The sequence below is a fragment of the Mustela lutreola genome, chromosome 3 (genome assembly GCF_030435805.1).
Source record: "Mustela lutreola isolate mMusLut2 chromosome 3, mMusLut2.pri, whole genome shotgun sequence".
In the NCBI taxonomy this organism is placed as follows: Eukaryota; Metazoa; Chordata; class Mammalia; order Carnivora; family Mustelidae; genus Mustela; species Mustela lutreola.
The window spans coordinates 61843284-61869091 of NC_081292.1; the positions used below are offsets into that span (position 1 = coordinate 61843284).

At 38.3% G+C, this 25808-nt stretch overlaps 1 protein-coding gene across 6 annotated transcripts in view; it reads left to right on the top strand.

Annotated features, from left to right (window-relative positions):
• Nucleotides 1-25808, top strand: part of EYA1 (EYA transcriptional coactivator and phosphatase 1) — a 359925-nt gene that overhangs the window by 7673 nt on the left and 326444 nt on the right. For 4 of the 6 annotated variants that reach the window (XM_059166236.1, XM_059166239.1, XM_059166237.1 and 1 more), the window contains exon 2: nt 3756-3857. In XM_059166236.1, the coding sequence (XP_059022219.1) occupies nt 3825-3857 (33 nt within the window). In that variant the 5' untranslated portion in view covers nt 3756-3824. Of the gene's footprint in view, nt 1-3755; nt 3858-25808 lie in introns of those variants that run through there. The other 2 variants (XM_059166241.1, XM_059166243.1) reach the window with 2 other exon arrangements.

A 25808-nucleotide genomic window follows, 5' to 3' on the forward strand; every position in this document is an offset into this window, starting at 1 on the left:
AATAGGAAGAGTCGAATCACATATATTTAAATGTGTGCCCAGCTGTGCAGCTGTTTCTCACTATTTTGTTCTGTTGATCTTTTCCTCCTACTTAAGGAGTTGTTGAAATACATTTCAGGAAGAGGCTTCCAGGCTTTTCCTCTGTGCTCAGAGTGGATAACTGACTCCAGAATGATGACATTGGTCCGCAGAAACCTAGGCTGTCTCTCAGTCCCTTGCCTTTTGATCAGGGAACTTTATACTTCAGTGCCTAACAGAGAGATGGCCTTCCATGGTGTATAAGTCCAGGGGGCACCCCTTCCATATAGGGTGCCATAATAATTGACTTGGTAGTGGTTAAGTAAAGGATTTGGCCTTTTGTGGCAAATGCACCTTGCTTTGGCAAGGTGAGTGCTGGGTGGCTGTGTGAATGGGTGTCCAACCACCACCAGACTCATGGTGCCCTGTCCTTTCAGGGAAGCCTCTGATACCAAGGCATCTGCTGCTGGTGCTACACAAATCTCCTAAAACAAATCTCAACCCACTGATCCTTCCATCAGTGTGCACCTGCCCTCACCATTCTGTGTCTAGATGAGTCTCCTTGAAGATCTAGTCCTTCTTTTCTAGGAGCCACTCCTTGGTCTAAACAAAGTCCCTGGGAATTTCATCTCAGATTACTCCACATGAGTTTATATGTAGGTCTAAACAGTTTTATGAATAACAACTCTCTGTACTGTAAGTAGGTAAATAGGTAGGTAGTCAGATAGATAGGAATCAAGTAACCTGTTTTCGCTTGAGCCTGTTTCTTAGGTAGTTGAAACCAATGTTCAGGACCAGAAATTTGATGGATACTTTTCAAGCGGATTGAATGATAGCACCACCATTTAGTTGCCCACTTAATTCTGACTCAGAGTTCACGTGTATTAAAAAAATTGCCTTGCATCGATAGCATTCATTCATTCATTCATTCATTCATTCATTCATATTTAATGAGTGCCATATGTACCCTGAACAAGAGAGGAAAGGCATGGGCCTATGCCTCATGGAGCTACAGTCTAGTGGGGGAGACAGGTAGAGAAATAATTACAGTCCCATTAGGTAAGTGCTATAATGGGGGCAGGCTTACTCATAAACCATGAAAGATCAAGTCCAGCAAGGGAATTAAGGGTTTACTAAAGCCAGGCTCCTAAATATCAGTAGAACCAGTCATGGCCTCTATTGCACGGTTTGGATTGACATGTAGAAATCTGGAAACAACTAGGCTGATTTGGCAAGCAGTGGAGGATTTGTAAATAAAGGCCATGGCTCTCTGTGATTTTTTAATTTTTGAGTGGTAGTCTTTCTCAGTGGAGACATCTATCTGAAGTCGATGAATGCTGACTCCTTGGACTTCTCAATAAGCTCAGTCTTTTCTTTTTTAGCCCAGGAAACAATAACAAATACAGCATTCGGTACAGAACAGTTTCATCTTCAGAAGAAATACAATTACGAATGAAATACCTTTCATGCTTCTGTAACTTGACCATTCTTAATACCTTAAACTGTTCAGTAAGTTCAATATGGAAATATGGGAAAGAAACACATGGGAAATAATCCTGGAATATCAAATATACAGATTTTGATTGAAACATGTTCTCAGGACAGGTATAGAGAGGATGGGAGTTTAGGGGAAATCAGAGGGGGCTTTGTCTTGGGCCTGCTCCCTTCTGGGAGGAATGAGACCGGACTTTGTCTAACCACATATAGGTGCACTGTGGGCAATTCACATGAAAGCACTTTGGAAACTGTAAAATGTTTGACCAAGGTGAGGTAGGATTATTATTATAATTTTTAAAAGTTGCCTTATCACCTTAGAAAAGTTAATGTGCCTCAAGAGAGTTAACTCAAGCAACAAAAAAAGTATAGTTTCTGTAATAGCTCTTCCTTGATTATGCAAGGAATCCTCCAACAGCAATGATGGGGTGATTTTAACATTCAGTTCTGTACTTTTGAGCAATTGGAAATAGAGTACTATGTTGTGTTTTCTTGGTTTAGCAGACTGTAAATACATCCACAGCATTTTTATTTATACATAACCTGAAGTTATAAAATTGTTTTTGGTGAAAATTAAAAAAAAACAACACTGTGCTCTAGTAAGGATTCTCAAAATTTGGGGAGTCTAGTTATTTATGAGTCTTAAGTTATGGAAGAAGCATCACCTTTGTGCTGACAGTGGTTAAGGCATATATTTTCCAGCATTGATAATTGTGAGGGAAACAAACATAAATGAAAATGACTCTAGTATTTCAAAGTTACCTCCCAAATCGTTCAGGCTTGGGATTTTTTACTTGAAGATTATGTGTGTAAATACATGCATTCATGAACTTACACATATAAAATATATGCCTGTAAGATAAAATCCAATTGAAATCTCCCATTTCACAGATAGTAAAACTGAGGCTCAGAGGGATAAATTATTTACCTCAGATCATTCAACTAGTTAGTGGCAGAGTCAGAACCTAAATTCAGATCTCTTGACTTCCAGGGGAGTGGTTTTCCTACCATCTAACACGCAGAGTTTCAAGAACTTTTACAAAAAGTGGTACTGAAGTCAGCCAACCACATACTCATGGTGCCTAGGTAGCTCATTGGTTAAGCATCGGACTCTTGGTTTTGGCTCTGGTCATGGTCTCAGGGTTGTGAGATAGATCCCTGTGTTAACTCTGGGCTGGGTGTGGAACCTGCTTAAAATTCTCTTCCTCTTCCTCTCCCCTGCCCCTCACATGCACTCGCTCTCTCTCTCTCTCTCTCTCTCTCTCAAAACAAACAAACAAACAAACAAAAAAACCAAAAAAAAAAAAAAGAAGAAGAAGAAGACTACTACATATTCTCTGTTCTGTAATTTTGTCTTGGGTGATATTAAGATCATGTCTTTATTTTTTTCCTTAAAATTCCATAATATTTAAATATCTATGTTGGAGTTGATATAAGGCATGTAGAAAAATGTCTTAGTTGCCAAGCCCAAGTAAGAGAACCTGAGGATTTCTTTTGGGTTCCTCATTTGAAGATGAACATGAAAATCAATTCAGAAAGTTAGGAAATGAGACTGGGAAGCCAGGAGACTATGTTATTATTATTTTTTTTTGAAGATAGCTAACGGCAGAATATATTTCAACATACTATATTTATTGTACACACCTTGCGGCATCCCCAAAGCCCACTCTTCTCAAAGGTGTTGAGTATCTGAAGGTTCAGAATTGATCAGCCGTGAAACTGTGACCTAATGTAAACTTGCTAAGAAATAGTATAATAATATCCTTGCCCTGAGGCTAAAACACTCAACTCTAGATTTTCTCTTTTATCCTTGCTCAGACTACAATCATATCTCTTTGTTACTATTTCCTCTTTGCATTATGGTGCAATTGACGTTGATAAATAGCTTGGAGAAACTGAATTCAAAAAGAAAAAAAAAAAGCTCTTGTACTGTTGGCTCAAAAATAATGTGTTGTAGAAAGCCCTCTCCTTGGCCTCTCCATTCTTTTTTTTTTTTTTTCCTTGGGCTGCAGCTGCTGACAGCAGACACACTGAGCTATAATTTGGCCACATTTGGCTCATGTAAATTGTGATAAACAGTGAGCCCATAATATTTATTTTAAAGATTCATTCAGTGAAGGTAAGCATTCTTGACTTGTGTATACATGCAAGTAAATGGAAAGCTGCAGATGCAGAGATCAGCTCTTGATTTCATGCCACACAATTAATACGGCCGCTTGGTGCTCTATTCTTCACAGGTGCAGGGGTGTTGGAGCCCTTTGAAGAAGTGTGTAGCTAATAGCCCATATATAATTCAGAAGAAAAAGTCTTCAATGGAAGACCCCCGGGGGATAAATGGACAGTCTGTAAGTAAACAGAATGTCAATCCTAAGGAAAGAGTTATTACTCTTAAAATCGTAATTACTATTTTTGTTGTAACCTGAGTGTCTGGAAATTCCTCAAAAGCTCTGTACCCATTTTTAATGATTTTAGAAGTTATGAATTAAGTAGTACGCTATTTAATCAGCTTAACCTAATTTATTATCTGTCTTAGAGATACCAGAAATCAAAAGTAGAGTTCTGGAAGAAAAATGCCAACCTTTAGTATGACTTAATTACACCAATATGAATAATGTTGTTTTAAGGCTTACATTTTTCCTTACCTCTGGGAAAACATACATTTGTCTCATAAAACTTGAAATTAATGTCTAAGTTTTGGATTGCCTTGTGTGTATTTGTTTTACGAATACGTGTGTGTGCGCATCCTTTAAATGTGTGTTCATTGTTTATTTCCCAGTTTGATAAACTCTTGAATGCGCTTTAAGTTAAGGAGAACTTTAGTTTTAAGGTCTCTTTGGTTTTATTTCTTTTGTTTATTCTGTGAGCAGAAGAGAAAGGATTTAGAAATTTTCCTCAGGTTCATATCAGGAAGAAAGCAAGCTTCCTTTGGCTCATCAACAAATATTCCCAACTAGAGGTAACCTTATAAATAACTTTGGAGGTATTGAATAAGGCAATGGATATTAATTTTTAAAGAGCACACATCAGTAGGTTAAAGTTGTTATGGAAAATGTCCATAGCAATGTTTGGGCTGGCATTCGTGACTTTGTCTTTTAGGTTTTCTGATCAGATATGATGCTTGTAGACCTGTGGTTTCAGGGCTCAGCTCTGTCCACAGTAGAATTATTACAAACCTGAAGTGTGATCTTTAGTAATGCAGTTGTGGTTCCTGTAAATGTGTGTTTTACAAGACCTGTTGGTGTTATGCAATAAGCAGTAATGGCTAATGGATAAGGATTTTAATAACAAAGGGTCAAGTGCCATCAGAGTACTTTTGTAGTCACACTGTATGCAATTACAGGGTGTATTTTTATAGATTTCCTCAATCATCTTGTGAGGTAATTCACATGAACACTTCGAGATCATTCCATAAGGTCTAGCTTTTAGCCTAAACAGGCAGAGGACCTTTAACCCATTTAATTTGTTTGTTTGTTCTTTTAAATTCTTGTAATGCGCCTTGTGCATTTGATTTTATTATTATGTTAAAATATTTTTGTAGTGCTTGTGAAATTAATGAAAAATTCAACTTGCTAATAACTTCCTACTTATTGCCTGCCCTCTTTCGTGTAACTTTTCTCTTTAGGTTGATGTAAATTGATACGGTGGAAACTCACTAGGAAATTAAACAGTATCTGCAAATAAAGGCTGATAGTATTTCTTTTAATATCTTAAATTATGCCAATTCTAATTTAAGAATTAAGATCTGGGACTAAAATTAAAAGAATAGGTAAAGAATATAATGACTAAAGATGTTTTTTGCAGGGGGCGCCTGGGTGGCTCAGTCAGATCTGCTCAGGTCATGGTCTTTGGGTCCTGAGATGAGCCCTGTCATGGACTTCAAGCTCAGGGTGGAGAGTCCCTCTACTCCTGCCCCTTCCCTCTCTGCCCATTCACACACATTCTCTCTCTAATTAAAAATAATAAATAAAGTGGTTCTTTGCATATTACAACAGTTGTGCTTACAGGTCAATCTCATTACATATCTTTCTGAGGTTTCTTCCTTTTTGCTATATTAGAGCGAAACAGTTTTGCTCTTGAAAGCTATCTCGTTAGCATGGGGGTAGCAAACCAGGTGGGAGGTTTCTCAAGGGCAAGCCAGGCGGCACTGGAGAAGCGTTTCCTGGCAATTTGGCTCCTGCCCGTGGCTTGTCTTTTCAAAGACCCTGTACAGAGGCTTGGAGTGGGCTCCTGTCCAGGCTCACTTTCTCTCACCCTCAGACTCCCCCATTTTCTCAGGAGGGTGGCCGTTCTGGGCAGGCTACAGAGGTGCACACACCGGAGTTGTGTCTTTCCACAATGTCAGCTTTATTTGGTCATAAAGCCAAGTTAATCACAATTATAAAGCAGGTTCAGGATCCCACACTCCATGACCATGTGTCTCACCATGTGATTCACCTTGGCATCTTACAAGGCAGGACAGAAGACAAGCCACACAGCAAACAAGATAACAGAGGGCGCAGGACATGAGGCTGCGGATCAGGCTGTGGGTGCCCGGTTGAGATAAGGCCTCGGTCTGGTCCAGGTCAGCTTGTGGCCCTCAATGCTTCTGATGTTCAAGCAGTAAATCTCAGTTCTATTCGGAGATCGTTGGACAGAGCCTTCTGTGGCAGCTGCCTGTTTTAAGCGATCAGACACAGAGGGGTCCGGTCTGAAGAGTCTGACAGTTTGCTGTTATAGTAAAGTGTATCTACAACATCCTCAAGTGTTACTAAAAATATGGTATAGAACTTGTGTGATGGCCTTTTGAATTGGTTTTGGGCCCCTGGAGTCCTCCGGTCTGAAGAGTCTGACAGTTTGCTGTTATAGTAAAGTGTATCTATAACATCCTCAAGTTTTACTAAAAATATGGTATAGAACTTGTGTGATGGCCTTTTGAATTGGTCTTGGGCCCCTGGAGTCCGCCTCTGGTTGCTGGTTGTCAGTTCTGGGGTGTCAGCTAGCTGATGCTGGTCCCGGCGAGATGTCCTAACCGCAGTACCTTAACTGCTTGCATTACTGCTTGACATGAGAGACTCCACTGTGCTCTCTATGTCTATGGAGTCTCATCCACAGACTCCAGATAGGAGGAGGACCTTGAACATAGCTGAAAACACTCGTGTAACCCAGGAAAGGAAAAGGATCAAAAGCAGACTAGGAACAGTATCAAGAAGAGCTCACACTCTCGAACATGAACTGAACTTCCCCTTTATTGGCTTGTTCACCTTTCAAAGTCGTTGTAGAACAAGTTTCAACAATCTCCAGAGCAACCACAAGAGCACATTGTACCCCCACCGTACCTGAGTCAACATTATCAACATGCAGCCGTTCTCATTTCGTCTTCTTTCATACACGGCCATGTCACCACAGAGACACCGCTCTTCTTTTATAGTTGTTTGGTTTTTTTTTTAAGATAAAATTTGCGTACACTGAAAGGCTCAAATCTTAACTGTACAGTTTTGGTGAATGAAAATGCCCACGTAATCCATATCCTACCAAAAATTAGAACATTTCCATCTGCCCAGAAAGTTCTCACCCCAAATTTTCTCACTTGATACTTCCCAGTACCCACCCCCCATCCAAGTCCACCATCCTTCCAATGGTTTTCACCTTTGATCAGTTTTGCTTGTTCCAAAAGTTCATATACATTGAGTCCTCCAGCATGTTTACTTTTGTTTCTGCCTTCTTTCATTTAGCATTAGGCTTCTGAAGAGTAATGAGTGTCGTTGCATGTACTAGTATTTTTTTTTTTTGCTAAATAGTATTTCATATAAAATATTCTTTTTATACAATATTAAGTATATTCTATGCATTTCTCTGGGAACCTCAATTTCTGCATCTATAACATAAGGAGAGAGAACTCTCATTTAACCTAGTGTCCTTTATAGCTTTACTTTTGTAGCATACTTTCTCCTCCTCTACAGACCTTTGCTCACAGAATTTCCTCTGCTAATGGCCCATTCTAGATTGTGCCTCTTCTGATAAGACTTCATACTTGTTTCCCTCAGCATATTTCTGATAGGAGTAGTAGCTTTATTTAGTTCCCTCAGCAGAGAAATGGTATTTTTTTTTTTAAAGAAAAACTTCTTGAGAAGTTTCACACACCAGTTTTTAAAATGTATCTATAAAGCTCACCATGTGTAGTCATCAGCGTAAAATTACGAATCTCTATTGCCTTTGCAAATAATAATTCTTTCTCACATCTCAATGGTTCTTTCTCTACTCCCTAGATAAAAAGATATGTGACTAGGTGGGAGAAGAAACAGTGGAGCCTCTACATCCCTTCTTTGAAGCCTGGACATCTGGGCTGGGCAGGAGGCTAACGAGAGGGCTGCCTCTTTTAGCTTCTTGACAGCTGTGAGCCCAGAGGGTCTCTGTGTGTAAGAGGCTGAAAAGAAATCCCAAGGCCTTCAATGGGCAGTGAAGAGGGAATGCTCTTCTTCTTGGTGCTGCCATGCAATGTGAGATTCGAAGCTAAGTTCTGAGGTGGCCTGTGATTCTTTGAGGGAGAGAAAATGATGAGCTGAGCATCAGAGAGTATAATATTCCTATAATTTAGCCTCTTGACCCTCGAGGTACTTTGGAAATGAATCTGTCATGTGACAGGGGACTATCGGCAGAGGTTCAGGAACTTCTCATTTTGTTCCTAAGTAGACATGGCACTGGACAAAAATGTTACATTGTAAGTTCCATCTTTCTTATTCTGGAATGTTCTGTGTATGTGCTTTCCACATCTAGAAAGAAGTAGCTCATGTGATTTTGTAAGTTTGGTCCACCCTTTAGTTTGCCTCATGAGGACGGAAAGGAGAGGAGGAGGAGGCCCATCATAATGCTGGACACTCCTCCCCCACCTCTTGAGGAGGACCCATTCGGGGAACACAGCTCCATTTTCCCTCAGGAGAACCAAGACTGGCCCTCTCTGAGGTAAACACCTCTGAAACACAAACATCAAAGAGCCCAACAATGGCTATGTCTTTCAATTTCTTTAGAGTATGAGGATTTTTGGAAGGAGATCATGTCAAGATTTAAAAAAAAAAAAAAAAGCATTTGCTAACTCTTTGGGGGGAAAAAAGTGAGTCAAGAAAATATATCATTGTGTTTTTCTTATGAAGTTGTGAGGCCAGCAGTTAAAAACCCACCATGTAATCACCTGACCCTTGTATCTGAATTAGACAGCCTGGTATCTTGAAAACCACATTTTAGATTCAGAGTCAGAAGACCTGGTTTTAACTGTTACTAGTTGTATGGACCTGGGGTAGATTTTCTAGCATCTGTCCCTTCAGCAGTAAAACAGAGATGATAATTTTTGCCTTCTTCTACTTAAAATTGCAGTGTTGTAAGTAAGTAGAATCATGTATTTTAAAGTTCTTTGAAAACTGAAAAGTGCAATATAACTCTAATGCACTTTTATTGGAAATATCTCTAGGAAAATGTGGTCATGGATAGCAAATTATCTGGCCACCTGCAAGTTTGCAATAAGAATTTTAAAATGCAACCATCATACCAGTGCCAATTATAAGCACTAACACTATCTATATTTGCTTGTGTGTTGTCAGCTATGGGGGGAATCAGGTCTCCCGAGACTTTTCTAAAGAAAAATTTTATTATAAATCCTAGATTGTTAACTCGCTTATATTACAAAAATTTCAAATGATGATATTCTAAAGCTTTTAGGAATAACAGTATATTAAGTCTCCATTGTATTCTCTCAAATGTACCTCTTATGCCTTAAATTATAGTAAATGTGAAATGCTAACTCCAGCTTTTGCTGAGATGCTGGATTTTGCAAGAAAACCATTAAATAACATATGTACAGACTTTATTCCTATACTTGAAGATTCTCAAAATGAAAAGTGACTTTTAACCAAAATGGAAAAATGAAATATTTATTTTATTAAGAGAGAGGCACACTGTTGAGCAGAAGTTACTAAAAGCAGTTATTTAATACATATGTGTAAACCGAATTAACTGGGAAATTATAAATTAAATCAGGATTTCACTTATGCAGCTTCACCATAAATGAGAGGTTTTATAGCCATGAAATTTTTAAATAACTTAAATTTAAAAATAGAGAATTCACTGGTTTTCAGTTTCCTTTCTTTTCTTTTCTTTTTTTTCTTTAAGCTTATTTGTTATCTGTTTCTTCAGGTTGCTGTAACAAATTACCATAAAGTAGGGGGCATAAAACAACGGAAATATATCATCTTATACTTCTGAGGCTAGATGTACAAAATGAAGGTGCTGGCAGGGCTCCTGCAGAAACCTAGAAAAGATTTCTTCCTTGCTTCTCTGGAGCTTCTGGCAGTTTGCTAACAATCCTTGTCATTCCTTGGCTCGTAGCTGCAGCATTTTGACCTCTGCCACATGGCACATGGCATTCCCCCATTTATATCTGGGTCTCTTCTTCTCTCTTTATAAGGACGATAGTTATATTGGGTTAGAGCCCAACCTAATGACTTCATCTTAACTTGATATTTGCGAAGACCCTATTTCCAAATAAGGGCATGTTCACAGACACGGGGAATTAGGACTTGAACAGACTTTTTTGGGGTGTGGGATGCGATACAACTCAACACATAACAAAGTCCAGTAAATATGTGAAGCCTAAAATAAAACCTTATCTTTGCCTACCCATCCCGCCTCGAATGTCTGAAGAACTCTGGTTTATTTGGTCTAAAGTGGGACAATCACCACGAGCTGGTTTAAACAAACAGAAGGGAAATCTGAAAGAAAGGAAGGAACTAGGAAATCTAGGCAGTTTTCTTTCTGTTTTTCTCTACACATTTTCTTCAGTTCTGTCTCTTTCTGTGGGCTGGCTTTGTCTGCTCCCCTTATACATTCTCTGGCTTACTGGGTCATCCACTGTGCGGAAAGGGAGGCTCTGATGGGTACTGCCGGGGTTTTGAATCTGTGGCGGGTAGAGCAGGGGGCTGCAGCAGAAACAGGAAGATTCCCAGATTAGGGGGCTTGGCAGACCACCCAACAGGTACCTCTTTGACCCTTCATGAAAATTCATCAGGGAGACACCAGTTTGAAACCATAGGTCTAGTCCTACCTCAACATTTATAGTTGGGAAGAAAGAGCCCTAATGTGCCATCACTTACATTCTGATCATTTTGATAGAAATATATATATATATATATATTAGATTATTTATGTATTTATTTGACAGAGAGAGAGATCACAAGTAGGCATAGAGGCAGGCAAAGAGAGAGAGGGGGAAGCAGATTCCCTACCGAACAGAGAGCCCAACATGGGGCCTGATCCCAGGACCCTGAGACCCAGTGACCCAAGCCGAAGGTAGAGGCCTAACCCACTGAGTCACCCAGGTGCCCCTTGATGGAAATATCTAATAACAAATAATTCTTTCCTGATGACTTAAGGTTCCTTTTATAACTATGAGCTATAAGCTGCATCCCTAATATCCTAGTTTTTCTACTCTCCTTTGACCCATCTGAGAACAGTGATGCTTAGCCTTTTCAGTCGTGGAGCGTAGAGCTGGGGCAGAACTGGTCGGGATGGGCGCACAGCAAAGAGATACCAACTTCTAAGTTAAGCCAGGAAACCCTGACGCGGACTCAGAATACCTGGTTTTGCGTCACAGCTCAAATATAGGGCCTTGGGAAAGTTATTTCAATTCTTCTTGGCTTCAATTTTGTTTTTGTAATAGAGATAATAAAATCTATATTTCTGGGCATCTGTGATGAAGAAATAAGCTTGCATATGTCAAGGCACTGTGTAAACTGTAAAACGATATATACAGTCGCCTTGTGCCAAGCCTTGTGGGGCATCTTTCCCCAAAGCACAGGACATTTGGAGTCAAATATGTCTGCTACTGTCTTTTCTCCATCCTTGGGCAAGTTTTTAGCCCTCTCTCAGCGCCAGTGCTTCCTCGTTTGTAAAGTGGGGTTAGTAATACCTTCCTTGCATGGCTGTATGGTTCAAAATAATGTATAAAAGACATCTAGTGACTAAGATCAGTTTCTGGAGTCGGACTCCTAGGGTTCTGGTTTGAGCGGTGGTTCTCACGTGCTGCGTGACACTGGGCATGTCTGTGTGCCTGCCCCAGGCCATTTTCCTGGTCTCTAAGTGTTGATGAAAGTCATAACTGACACCACGGGTTGGTGTGAAGATTGAATGAGAGTATTTCCGTGACGATGCTATGTCAGTGTTTTCCGTTGTAACTGACATGTCGGGCAGATGTAAGGGTAAGCACTTAAAAAACTTGAGTTGTTATTTAATTAAAATGGATTTGATTGGGGAGGGTGAAGTACTACCTCTTAATTTAATTTTTTTAAAATTTATTTTCAGCGTAACAGTATTTATTATTTTTGCACCACACCCAGTGCTCCATGCAATCCGTGCCCTCTCCAATACCCACCACCTGGTTTCCCCAACCTCCCACCCCCCGCCCCTTCAAAACCCTCAGATTGTTTTTCAGAGTCCATAGTCTTTCATGGTTCACCTCCCCTTCCAATTTCCCTCAACTCCGTTCTCCTCTCCATCTCCCCTTGTCCTCCATGCTATCTTAATTTAATTTTAATGGACACACATCCACAGGGTTAAGATGAGTGATGACTCGGGATGTCAGATTCATGCTGGAAGGAACTAGGCACATTTTCCCCTTTGCACGGGCAAGCCTGGTGCGGCACATTAAAGTACCCAGGTTGGAATGTGATCTGAGCGTTTGGAAGAGACTGGCTGTTAGCGTTCAAATTGGGCACCAGGTTTTATTACCAGCTGGGTATTTTAGATCAAGAATTAAACCTAGACAGGAAAATTGCTCCAGAGCCAGGACAGTGACTTGTTTATATTTCTAGGGCCAAACACAAGGTCAGGCCCTTTACATGCACTCAGTAAATGTTTGTTTATCTGAGTTGGCTGGCAGCTCATGTCCTGGTATAGCTCAATTGGTCCATATGCACCAAACAGATGGAGTGTGACAGGGATGAAAATTGCTTGTGGCTGATGCTGGACAGAAAGGAGAGAGGAGTTCTGACCATTCAGACTCCCTGCCTCCGGTCTGTCTCTCTGCACTCTTAATAATTCAGGATCAGATGCGTATGTATATGACTGTTAGCAATGATGCTATGTGTGTCTCTCTTTCTGAGTAAAAAGCACAGACTCTGGGACTTTTTTTTTTTTTTTTGGAAGTAGGAAAGGCAGCTTAAATCCTTAACAGAGACAAAGAAAACCTCCTGGTTTATATCTCTTGTAAACATCACCCAAAGTGTAGGCTGGAATAAGAAAGCCCTTCCAATATAGCAATAATATAATAAACATTCTCATGTAGAGAAAGTAAAAGACCAGAGAGTAAGTATTTTGGACTTTGAGGGCAAGAAGGTCCCCAGTCTACAGCTGTGGCATGAAAGTCTAGGAGGTAGGGAACCGAGCCACAGGCTGCGGTTAATGCCCAAAGAGAGACTGCGCCCCCCCCCCTTTGTTCACCTGTTAGCACATGCAGGTGAGGCTGCACTTGTACCTCTACCCCCTTTCAAGGTTTCTCATTTTGTCCCTCTCAAGCTAGCTCTGTCATCTTGGATGTGACTTTTTCCTCCCACTGGCCTCCTTGTTCTCATTTATAAAATGAAGGATTGAGGAGATCTCTTTTGGTTCTAACAAAGAATGATTCTATTAGTGTTGATAATGTATTGGGTAATCGAAGTTAGTAAAGTTTAGACATCACAGAATGAATACGTGTGCTGGCCACCAAGGGATGGACAAAAGGACCCATCACTTTCTGCAACCCCACCAAGTGCTCTGTTTGATGACCCCATTCTATATAGTTCAAATTCCAGGTTTGAACCGTAATGTAATGAGTCTTCCCATTTCTAAGGTCTCCTGTTTTTTTTCTGTTGCAACTTTCTTCATCCCTCAGTCAATGAATACTATTGTTTGTGGAGCCTGTAATACATCTTTATTCTGTCACTTATAACGTGATAAGGGGTTTTTGCTGCCCATACTGCTGTATATGTATAGTATTATTTTATATGTAATATCATATACAAATGTTCCTATCATTTTTTAAATTTTTTTATTTTATTTTTATTTTATTTTTAAAGATTTTGTCTATTTATTTGACAGACACAGATCTTAAGTAGATACACAGACACAGGTCTTAAGTAGGCAGAGAGGCAGGCAAAGAGAGAGGAGGAAGCAGGCTCCCTGCTGAGCAGAGAGCCTGATGATGTGGGCCTCGATCCCAGGACTCTAGGATCATGACCTGAGTCAAAGGCAGAGGCTTTAACCCACTGAACCACCCAAGATCCCAGGACTCTAGGATCATGACCTGAGCCAAAGGCAGAGGCTTTAACCCACTGAACTACCCAGGCACCCCCTATCATTATTTTTTTTTAAAAAATTTATTTATTTGTCAGAGTCAAAGGGAGAGAGAGTGAGCGAGCACAGGTAGACAGAGAGGCAGGCAGAGGCAGAGGGGGAAGCAGGCTCCCTGCCGAGCAAGGAGTCCGATGGGGGACTCGATCCCAGGACCCTGGGATCATGACCTGAGCCGAAGGCAGCTGCTTAACCAACTGAGCCACCCAGACGTCCCCCCTATCATTATTTTTAAAAGATGCTGGGAAGAACAATAAAGAAGCACTTCTGCATCTTGTATCCCATTCCTGAATGTGTTTATAGTGATTTTAACTTAAGTATACAAATTCACTGATACTCCTCCCTTTAAGATATGAAGCCTTTTGATGATGAACCCCTTGAGTTGACCCCTCCTGTTGGGTAGGGTCTGGACCTAGTGACTCACTTCTAATAAGCAGAAACACGAGCAGAAATGGTATGCCACCATGGATATTAGGTCATAAAAGTTACTCTGGCTTCCTCCTTGTTTTCCTTTGAATCACTCACAGTAGTGAAAGCCAGTTGCCATGTGGGGAGGGTGCTCAGGGAGTCTCATGGACAGGACCATGTGGCCAAGAATGAAAATCTCCTTCTTTTCCCTCCATGTGATGGCACCTTCTTGGAAGTAGATTCACCAGCTGGAGTCCAGCCTATAGGTGACAGAGCCCCAACAGACAACCTTGGTGTATCCTCCCGACAGCCCCTATATCCAGATATCTCAGTATCCCCTGATACTTAGATAGCCTGCTCCCAGATTTCTGACTCTCAAAAATTGTGTGAGATGATAAATGTGTGTTATTTTAAGAGGCTAAGTATTGGGGTAATTTGTTACGTAGTAATAGATGTCTAATACAGTGATCCCTTTCACTTATTTTTGCATTAAAATGATCTTTACTCCATATTTGTGAATAAGTGAAGCTTGATAATTTATATAATTATATAAATAAATGTTATATTTCTTACAGATAATATAGTTACATAAATACATATAATTGTATAAATATAGCTAATATAACTTGTTTTTCTGATTGTGTTTCATGTAGAATCAATCACAGGGTGTTTTTATTTTTTTCCCTTTTGCCAGCTGGGTACCTTTGGATGTTAATTTATTTATCTTTATCTGTTCCCCCCATTAAACAAACAGAACTTTTTCTTCTTGATACAATAAATGCTCTGAACTGCTAATTAGGGTATATTTTATACTGTGTTATATTGTCAACACATACTCACAAATCTGCTTGCCTTCTTGATAGTGAGCTATCAGAGGGCAGAGAACCTGGAGAGGAATAGTCAGTCACCTGTCTCTTTGACAATCAGCCCTCTGTTTTGTACATTGTAGACGCAAACGATGTTTTGGTTGATTCAATGAATGAATGAATAAGTACAATTGCCTAGAGCGAAGATTCTGTAAACAGGGAGAAATCTTTCTAATTGCTGGTTGGGCAGCTTTTACTCCACATATCTCCGGGGAACCAAGCACCTTTGGAAACAGACCAGAATCAAGCTCAGAGCCTTTCTTGCTCTGTCAGGTTTCATGAAGGTAGAGGGACACTGAAAACAAACACGACTGCTGTGAAATGTCTTCAACTGGACCTCCATTAATGGAAATTTCTGATAATTTAAGCAAAGGATGCAGCTAATTCTTATGTGTGTCCTTTTATGAAAACAGGATTGTAAAATGACACTATAGTTTTACCTGTGTATACGAATATAGAAAAACAGTTGGGCAAAAGAGGCTGACAATCATATACCAAATATTTCATGTGCTTTTGTAAATAAACCTTATTCACTTAGGAAATTTTCCAAAGTGTTCTGCTAGGTTAAACTAGATCAATTAATGTTTATATTTCAAAGGAATTCTTGAGATCTCTATAAGAGGGTTCCCAAATTAAAACTTAACATAAATCAGACTAACGTTCTCTTATTTTTAGAATTTTGACTCATGTGACTCTATGAACATATATACAGCTATCTCACAACAATACAGCAATAACTGAGCCTGTACTCTTCCCAGTTTGTCAGGAGATAGCCGTGAGGATACAGGAGCAAGCATGGGCTTAGCAAGCCTCAGAAGTCTTGCCTCCTGACTCAGTGGCCCCTCTGGGCGTGTGCAAATCTCTGATCATCTCCCAGCCAGCGTCATTAGGGAGCCTGCTTCCTCCTCTCTCTCTGCCTGCCTCTCTGCCTGCTTGTGATCTCTCTCTGTCAAATAAATAAATAAAATATTTAAAAAAAAAACAAATTTCTATGTCCCTTTTCAACAATTTCCCTTCTCTTTGAAAGGGAAACAAAAAACGGGAAAGTTTAAATTCCTGATTTTATTTCATTAATTCTTTTTTATTTTGAATTGATGTGCAGAAGACGAGGAGATGTAAGGGATAATATTATTGGGCTGTGCAAATGTTGAAACGGATGACTGTGCATTCACTAGTTCTTGCTTTTACTTAAATCATATCTAAACTAATATTTCTTTTAGGGATCCCAGAATTTAAGATAATTTGATGTCTAGAAATTCTATAATCATTTTATTATATCAGAAATCATTTGGAAAGGTATATAGTACATGATGATTTTGTCCTTTTTCGAGGCTTTTGTATTTCTTTCAAAGTATTTGGGTGTTGTTCAAGAATGAAATTTTATGCTTTGTGTAACCAGCTATTAACCTTAGCAGCAGTCATGTTTTACAAGGATAAAAATAAATCCTTGGCTTTTTATAATCTAAAAATAGTATCCAGAAAGAATATGCTAGAGTATTTATTATTCAAGCAATCTATTATTTAAAAGTTCATTTGTAGTTTCCATTTACAAAAAGAAATAGATTTTCTCAGTGTAAGGAACAATGGCCAAATACACATTTATTTCTTTTACTGTCAGTGCTCATATTGGTAATTTTTAGTCATCTGTCCATTCAGGTTTCTGTTAAACATTTAAAAAACATACATTTGTCTGGCTTCATCTGGTGGGCTGGGAGCGTAAACTTTAAAAATGGGTCCAAAAACTTCTTCTGTTTGGGTGTGTGAAATTATGTCCCCTGAAAAATGTTTATAATTGGTTAAGCATGCCTGCGTTTAACCACTTGTTTTCTCAAAATAGGAAACTACTGGTGGTGAAATGGAGCCCAAACAACTTCAAATAATTTCATCCACAAAGCTGACTTTTATTAACATTCATTTGTTAAAACGTTCCCTTTAGTCATTAGAATGACTTATTTAAGATTTCAAATTATTTGGGAAACATATATACTTAACCGTTTACTATGGATTAACAAAATCAGATCTATATTTTAACTTAATCAATTAGCATTTTATGTTGTCTTTTAAAAAAATGCTTATCTTTCCATTTGCCCAAGGATAATTTTTTAAATATGATGTCTGATTTCTGTCAAAATTGATAAAACTCTTACTTACATTTTAAATTTAAATGGTGAATCAGGCTGCCATCCTAAAACACTACTGCCCACAGATATTTTCAAATGAACTGTGTGGTCCATTTGGAATATTGAATGAGGACAATAACTCACAGAACCATCAACAATGGCCACAAGTGAAATAACTATACTCATTCACACAAGTGTGCTTTGAGATTGTTCTGTGAACTTCTCTGAACTTGGAGCATTAAGAAAGTTGCATTACCTTCTTGGACAAAGGTGATCTACTGGAATTGTGACTGAAGTTAGTGTCAAAATTTTACCTATAGTGCCAATAAGAGATGAGTAGGTTTTGATACTACTTTGGAAGACCAGGCCCTACAATCTTGTGATGCTCTCACCAACCTTAAAGAGTAAGAAAGGATAGGATAATATACAAGACATTTATAAAAGTAAAGTTTGTAATCCTATAATTTAATGAAAACTTCTCAGATGATAAATGTTTTGCTAAAATATGAAAAAAAAATTGCATATTAAATTGATCAAATTATTGTTCCAAGAGTCCCTTTATGTTGTTGCCAAAAAAGTTGTTTGCATCGATAGCTAAATTCTCCATACATTGTATATTTTTAAGTCATTATACCAGGAATCATTCTTAAATACTTCAAGTTACAGGGAAAGATGAAATGGGCTGATCTTCTTGGCGGTATCAGCTTCCTTGGAGATGTTCGGTGCCTGAATATCACAACTACGAATAAATAACATTTATTCGGCCTTTACTACAGAGGAGGGGGTGTTCTAAGCACTTTACCCATCTAGCTTTAGCTCATTAGTACTTGGTGATAGTCTGTAGTAGACTCCTGCATGGGAATAACGTGGAATTGGATTACCTCTAAAATCCCTTCCACTGCTGAGATTTAGCGAATCCATGATTTATTACTTAGTGCTTAATGAAAGAGAGGAAGCAAGGCTGTAAGGATCAAGGTGGTTTTTCCATATTCAAGGAAGCAAAATGCATAATGCTCTCTGTGTTCCTTTGGGGTTAGCATATAATTTTGAAGAAAACTTGCTATATTTTCCCAGAAAGATTCACACAAAGCACATACAGATTAGAAATACTTCTGTTTCTTCCATTTTTCCAAGCCCTCTGTGAGCCCCAAAATATAGTAATCAAACTTCTTATTTCTTTATAATATCTAACAAAATTATTACTTAACCCATGGTTAAGTAATATAAGCTGTAACTTGTTATACATTCATTCAAGGTAATAATGTGTTTCTTTTTTTGTTTTTTTTTCCTTTCCCCCTTTCTCTTATTCTCTCCTTTAACAGAAGTTCAGATCAGTAGTTAAAAATTTGATCTTAAAATGGGAAATGTAGCTAATTATTTGTTGAATAAGTAATTATCTTTGAAAATATTTATCTAACTTTTTTTGCACTTTGGGAGAAAAATAAGTTATGTTTAGATTTTGATCATTTAAAAAAATATGTTGAGACCATATTTCCCCCATCAGAAATTTTACAGAAATCCAGGAATTCTTCAATTATTTCTCCAGGTAATAGATGCCTGCTTTTCCTGCATCCTACTTTTACAAGTTTCTGTAGGGAATCTCTAGATGAATCTTCATTTTACCGTGAAGTCTTTAAATTTCTCTTGTTTATTTGAATGAATGACTTTCCATGGTTCTGAATTTTGCAAAATTAATTAGTCTGTGAGTATTTTCAGTTAAATTAGAATAAAAATCATAAATATGATCATCTTATTAGACTTAATTCCATGATACTGAAATGTGAGGGTGATACTAAGCACAACTTTTGATATACTGAAAGCATCAGTTTTAGCCATTTTCATATATTTTTTCTCATTATTTGTTAATGTTGTTTCCATCTATTATTAATTATACTGTATATATTCTCTTTGATTCAGCTCCTAGTAATGCTGGCATAATTTGTGTTAGAAAAGAGAGATTTTTTTTTTTTAAAGAGGGATCCAACTATAGGATTAGGCGAAAGTAATCTATGTTCCATCTTGTGATAAGTATTTTTTTTAAACTTTTGCAAATTTAATGACATGTTGAGATTCATGGAATCTTGGAAACCAGAATATATTTGCAACTAACTACAAAGACCATTTACTGCAATTGCTTATGTAAGTTTTAGAAGGACATGCATTTTTAATACATTTTTTAAAAAATTTTTTCTTGATACTGTGCTTTAGGTTTATTTATTTTATGTGCACATACTTTCGGATGGAAAAAAAAAAAAAAGTGTTCCTGGGCTTCAGCCTTGATTTCTAATCCTCATTTACCTCTTTGATAGAATTAGCACAAATTGACTGGGAGCTCCATTCAGCTCACTCAAGCTGAACTCTGGCCCCCAGGGGTTGTGGAGGTGGGGAGAGGAAGTGTTCTTCATCTCTTTCTCAGAGGTGTGGTTCTGTTTACTTTGGAAAGAAAAGATACAAGTATCTCCTAAAGTGGATTAGACATGGCAAACCGAGATGATACATTTGCACTATAAACTCTCAGGCAGCTGTGAGAATGCCTTATGTGTGAAATTTCTTACCTTCTTAAAAATCTTGATAGAGTTGTAGCTAAGCTCTTAACAGTCGAAAACAAACTGCCAATGAAGTTTATTTTCTTTTTTGCTGAGTTTTCTGGACCATTGTTCCGCTCGAGGGGCCCTGTTTGTTAGTCTTGGCTCAGAGACTTCTCTTCCTTCAGGATAAGCTCTCCTTAGGCACTTGTACAAGGCGTACTCGGGGGCTGTCTGACAGTTTATTCACAGCCCCGGCTAAAGCATAATTCAACTGCGTGACTTCCTGTCTCAGAGGAGGGGGTGGCCGGCTTTGGGGTTTGTATTTGTAATGTAAATATATAGTCGATTTTGTGGAAAACTGGGACATTTCTGTTTGTTCTCAGAAAAGATTCCTGCTCGAAGTTTTATTTTAAAGTTGGCTTTTAGCCTTTTTCACTGTGACTTGGATACTGATCTGATTTTCTGCTTTCATGGCCCTTTGTTAAAAAAAAAAAAAAAAAAAAAAAAAAAAACCTAAAATATTTAATTCAACATTAACTGTGCTTACAAGCTACATAGCCGAATAAAATCACATTACAAACATTGTAGTATTAGATTTTATCACCATTTATTTCTTCTAGCCTGTCCAGGGATTTCTTCATGTTCAGTAGAACTAATTTGCAGTCAGACATTGAGGTCTTCTAGAAGGCCAGCAGGCTCCAGAAATTAATTTATCCAAATAACCGATCCCTCCTAGGCCAACCATAGAGGGACACCAAAATGGCCTAAGAAGGCAGAGCCTCCTTTTGAAGTCTGGAATGTTTTGACTGACTTGAAACAGGCGGCTGGAATGAAAGGATAATTTTCAGTGACCCAGGGGATTTTTTTTGCCATTTTCAAATATTAGGTAAAACAAAGAGAAATTGCTTGCTCTAATTTAGAAAGACTTAGTAATCAGGAAGGCAACCAGACTGAGAATAAAGTTCTGAGGTATAGAGCAGAAGCTTATTTACTAAACCGAGATTGCTGGTAAAAATCAAATTTATTATACCCTGCAAGAAAATCTTATAGGGGACACATTTTAGTCAACATAGCTGTATTTTCATCACCCCTACTTGAATTATTTTCCTCATATTTAAAGAGAAAGTTAATTGCTTTGAGTTATTGCCATCTAAAAACATTACTAAGTTTTTAATCTTAATTTTAATAAACTAGGTTATCGTTTGAAATCGCCTGCTATACTAAGTTAGTTTACTAGAAACGCTGAGTAGATATTTAGTATTTGTCTAATTTTCAAAAAAATTAATAGATTTTAAGGCCATCAGTTCTTTAAAGCAAACTGTCGTATGAGTAGAAGCACAGGACGGTCCAGGTGTAACAAATGTTTTTTGACTACTCAGAGGAATAGATCAAAGTCATTTTGAAAAGATTTCTTCCTCATACTGTTGATAAATATTCGTTGTCACAGAAAAAAAAAAATACCCTTTCTGTTTTTAGTGAAGAAAGGGAATTAAAAATAAGAATTAGCAACCAAACTACTTCACATTGAGGTAAAGACGGGAAATGCTTCTTTTTACACAAGACGCTCCCTGTTGCCTGTAGTGCTGTTATGCTCATGTAGTGGTATTTAGGGAAAAAAGGGCTGAATGATACTTGTAATTTAAAAGTTCTGGATATTAGATGCCAACGGACTTTATGAATGTAGGCTTTATTTGGCAGTTTTTGAGAATCACAAAGTAATATACGTGCTGATGAGGCCACAAGCATGTCAATCTTGTGGCTGCCAACTGATCATTCTTTAATTGGTAAAATGTGGCCTGAATTAATTTAAATAGGACATCTATTGTAATTTTATTTGTTTTGATTTATTTTCAAGTTCGTTTGCTTGTTTTACATCGGGTTCATCAGGGTTTGATATTTTTACTATAGAAGTTGTCCACCCTTTTTTCTCTAAGTTTCATCTTTTCGGATCAGCTTTCCATTTAATCAGCTGCTCTTGCAAAGCCAAAGTACACAGTAAATAGAAGAAAACCTCCGAAGGCAAAGGGTTCTAATGGGAGGCAATGGTCACATTATTCTAAGGTGTTTCAGAGAGAAAATAGCATTGCCATTCACTTTTATATCATCTTTAATTTCTTCTTTTAGCTACTGAAATTCTGAGTTTAAAAAAAAAAACTCAGCTCTTAAATTAGTTGTGGAAAATAGCCTTTGGGAAAGAAGGAATGTGAGAGGTTTAAGTAATGGTTCACTGGGGCCAGCAATGTTGATGGATTTCGGAGGGACGGTGAGTTAAGCTATCTTTGGTAATAAGAACTAAAACTACATAAGGACATGGCAGATTTGAGAAATGTGTGCAGCTGAAAATGTTGCAGGGATATGTGGGACATAAGGCTTGCTCATACCAGTGGTCTGCAAAGAAGAATGTCGGCTGGGGTTGTATGATCCATTGAGTCATGGGAAGCAACTAGAATTTCTAATTTTTAATTTCATCATTTTAAAGAGCATATATGTTGTGTAGGTTTTATATGTAATATTGTAGTAAGGCGGTATTTGTGTATAGCATATAGATATATGTGTTTGTTTTATTGATGAGGAATTAATGTTTAAAAAAGCATTTAGAGGTGGTTAGTTGGGGCAATAGTTAGCTTTATATATTTTATCCTGAATATTGTCCATTAGGAATTAGCCCTTGGACATGTTGATCAGAAATCTGAAGTATCATTGACCTTTGAATGACACAGGTTTGAACTACGTGAGTCCACTTACACGTGGATTTGTGCTATAAAGGTATTTCATCTTCTTATGATTTTCTTTCTTTTTTTTTCAAAGGTTTTATTTATTTATTTGACAGAGAGCACAAGCAGGCAGAGAGGCAGGCAGAGGGAGAAGGAGAAGCAGAAGCAGGCTCCCTGCTGAGCAGAGAGTCCAATGTGGGGCTCAATCCCAGAACTCTGGGATCACGACCTGAGCTAAAGTCAGCCACTTAACCAACTGAGCCACCCAGGTGCCCCATTCTTATGATTTTCTTAATAACATTTTATTTTCTCTAGCTTACTTGTGAGACTATAGTATATAATACATATAACATACCAAATGTGTGTTAATCAACTATATGCTACAGTAAGGCTTCCCGTCAACAGTGAGCTATTAGTAATTAAGTTTTGGGGGAGTCAAAAATTATACATGGCTTTTCAACTATGCAAGGGGGTCAGTGCCCCTAAGCCCTGCATTGTTCAAGGGTCAACTGTAATTGAAATATGAAATTCCATACTCATGATTAATGTATGCATATAGATATTTTCGTTTTGGTAATACCGAGTTTGTATTTTTCTGTATGTGTGAACAGCATATCTTGGTGGGACTTGACCATATTTTATTTTTAAAAGCTAATATTAGTTTTTTGCTTGAATCACTATAAGGTAAATGTATGTCATTGCATAAATGCTATCTTATGTGTACATATAATAAGGAGTTACCTTGGGTAAAAGGTAGTTGATTTTTCTTTGAAATTATGGTAATGGACTTTACAATAACTTTTTTTTCCCCAGTATTCATTGTTTGCTCATTTCTTTCCCCTTGGAATCACTGTAAATTTGACATCTGCATAAACAGAACTATAGTTACTTGGTGATAAAGTCTTAGTGATGACCGAGTGCTTTTTTTCCTAAACATTTAAAAGGTTTGCATGCAGGAGAAGACTTTGTCTTACTATGTTTAACTGCAAATGATGGAGGATAGTGAGTTCAGTTTGAGATATTTTGAAAATCTGAGAGATTTTGGAAATATACAGGTGATTTCCATAGACCGTTAAAAATTTGGATATGGGTTGGGGTGCCTGAGTGGCTCAGGTGTTAAGTGTCTACCTTCGGCTCAGGTCATGATCTCAGTGTCCTGGGATTAAGCCCCACATTGGGCTCCCTGCCCCGTGGAGAGTCTGCTTCTCCCTCTCCCACTTTCCCTGCTAGTGTTCTCACTGTCTCTCTCTCTCTCTCTCTCTCTCTCTCTGCCAAATAAATAAATAAAATCTTTAAAAAATCGATTAAAAAATTTTGGGGGGGTATGGGCTTCTGGAGTGGACTGGGTACCAATAAGTAGGTGGTACTAAAGCCCATATATGAGGTAGCTCAGGAAAAGTGTGATGAAGGAGAAAAGGACCAAAGAAGAGATTTAGGGGGCTGTCAGAACCAGGGAGGAGATGAGGAGCCAACTCTGAGGTCTGAGGTGCTGTTGGAGAGGTAGGTGATCCAGAGACCCTGAGACAGCTCCCCGAAGAGGAATGGCTAGTGGTGCCAGGTTCCTTTGAGAGATAAAGTCAGATGAGAAATAGAACAGATAGGATGTCATTAGTCCTAGCAGTTTGAGTGGGATAATGAAGGGTGAAATCCAAATTACTGTGTTGATAAGTCAATGGGAAGTGAGATACAGGGGATGCGGTACTGAGAGTTAGCTACACTTTCTAGAAGTCTGGCTGAGAAAAAACGAGTTAGGGCCATTGCTAGAGGGAGATTAAGGATTGATGGAAGATTTTTAGAGGAGAAGATGTTTATGCAGAGGGAGTCCAGGGAAAGTCTACACTTCCTCCTCTGATCCTGAGCTACGTCTAATGTCATGTTATCTCATATGCATCTCCTGTTCAGAGAGTACAACTTTGTAGGAAATGGGAGGAGAACCAATAAAGTTAGAGCTATAATAAATATCTGTAATAAGGCTGGATTTTGCCATACAACATTCATATTTGCATAGTAGCAAATAACGATTTATGTGTTACTGGCTGAGGATGAACTTATACTAACTCTCCTGGCCCTAAAGGCCACACCTTCAATCTTGGCTTCCCATTTTCTCTGCCTGTTTCTCTGCTTGGCAACTCCTGTTTTGAAGTCAGAGGCCAGCCCTATCTGATGTCTACTTTGGGAACTTCAACTAGTTGTCCCCTCTCTTCTGTGATCCTTTAAGAGCTCTACTGTGACCCTTTGTAAGTTGATTTACAACTAGCTATTTACACATCTCTCTTTCAATGACCTGTGAATTCTCAGAGGAACTCTCTCTTAATCACTAGCCCATCTCCTTGCCTGGCACTTCATGGCTCCTCAATCAATATTGCTCAAATGAATGAACTAACAAAGAAGGACTTGAATACAGACAGACTGTAAGCATTAGGAGAGGCAACCAAACACTGTCTATTTATATTCATTATACTCATCTCTGTGTAACTGGCTCAAGGCCAACTTGAACTATAAGAGGGGACAATTATTACAGTTAATTGAGATGATATTTACACATCATGACCCTGTTGACTCAAAGGAGGAACACACTTAGTTTATTAATCTCATCCTTTCAGAAGTATGTATCTGTGTAGGATTCTTATTGTGCATAATAATTTGAAGTAGAGATATGCTCTGTTTAGCATATTCATTATTTGTTAAACAAGAGAAAATAAATGAGAATTTCACAAGGAAGTTTGAATTGCCAACTGTCTTGTTGGGAGTATTTCGAGGATACAATTACAGTTTTAATAGAGGCCATCATGTTCAATGGACTATACTTGAAACATTTTTTTGTTTTTAATATTTTTCTTTACAATGGTTTCTCCCATTGCTTAAGAATCTTCAAAGTAGGGGCGCCTGGGTGGCTCAGTGGGTTAAACCTCTGCTTTCAGCTCAGGTCATGATCTCAGGGTCCTGGGTTCAAGCCCCACATCTGGCTCTCTGCTCAGCAGGGAGCCTGCTTCCTCCTCTCTCTCTGCCTGCCTCTCTGCCTACTTGTGATCTCTCTCTGTCAAATAAATAAATAAAATCTTTAAAAAAAAAATCTTCAAAGTAACTGCAATTGAAAATTAATGTAAAAAAAGACTTGGGTTAAGAAATCTTTTACATAATCTTCTATGTTTCTCATCATTTATTCTAACAATGCTAGATTTGGCACTTTCTTGTCATGGTAATGCCCTGGTATGAACTGTATCAGTAGTAAAAATGTGCTACTACATAATTAATTAGCTTTTTCTTTTGATGTTGTTCAGATTCAACTTGATTTTGAGCTTGTGGTTA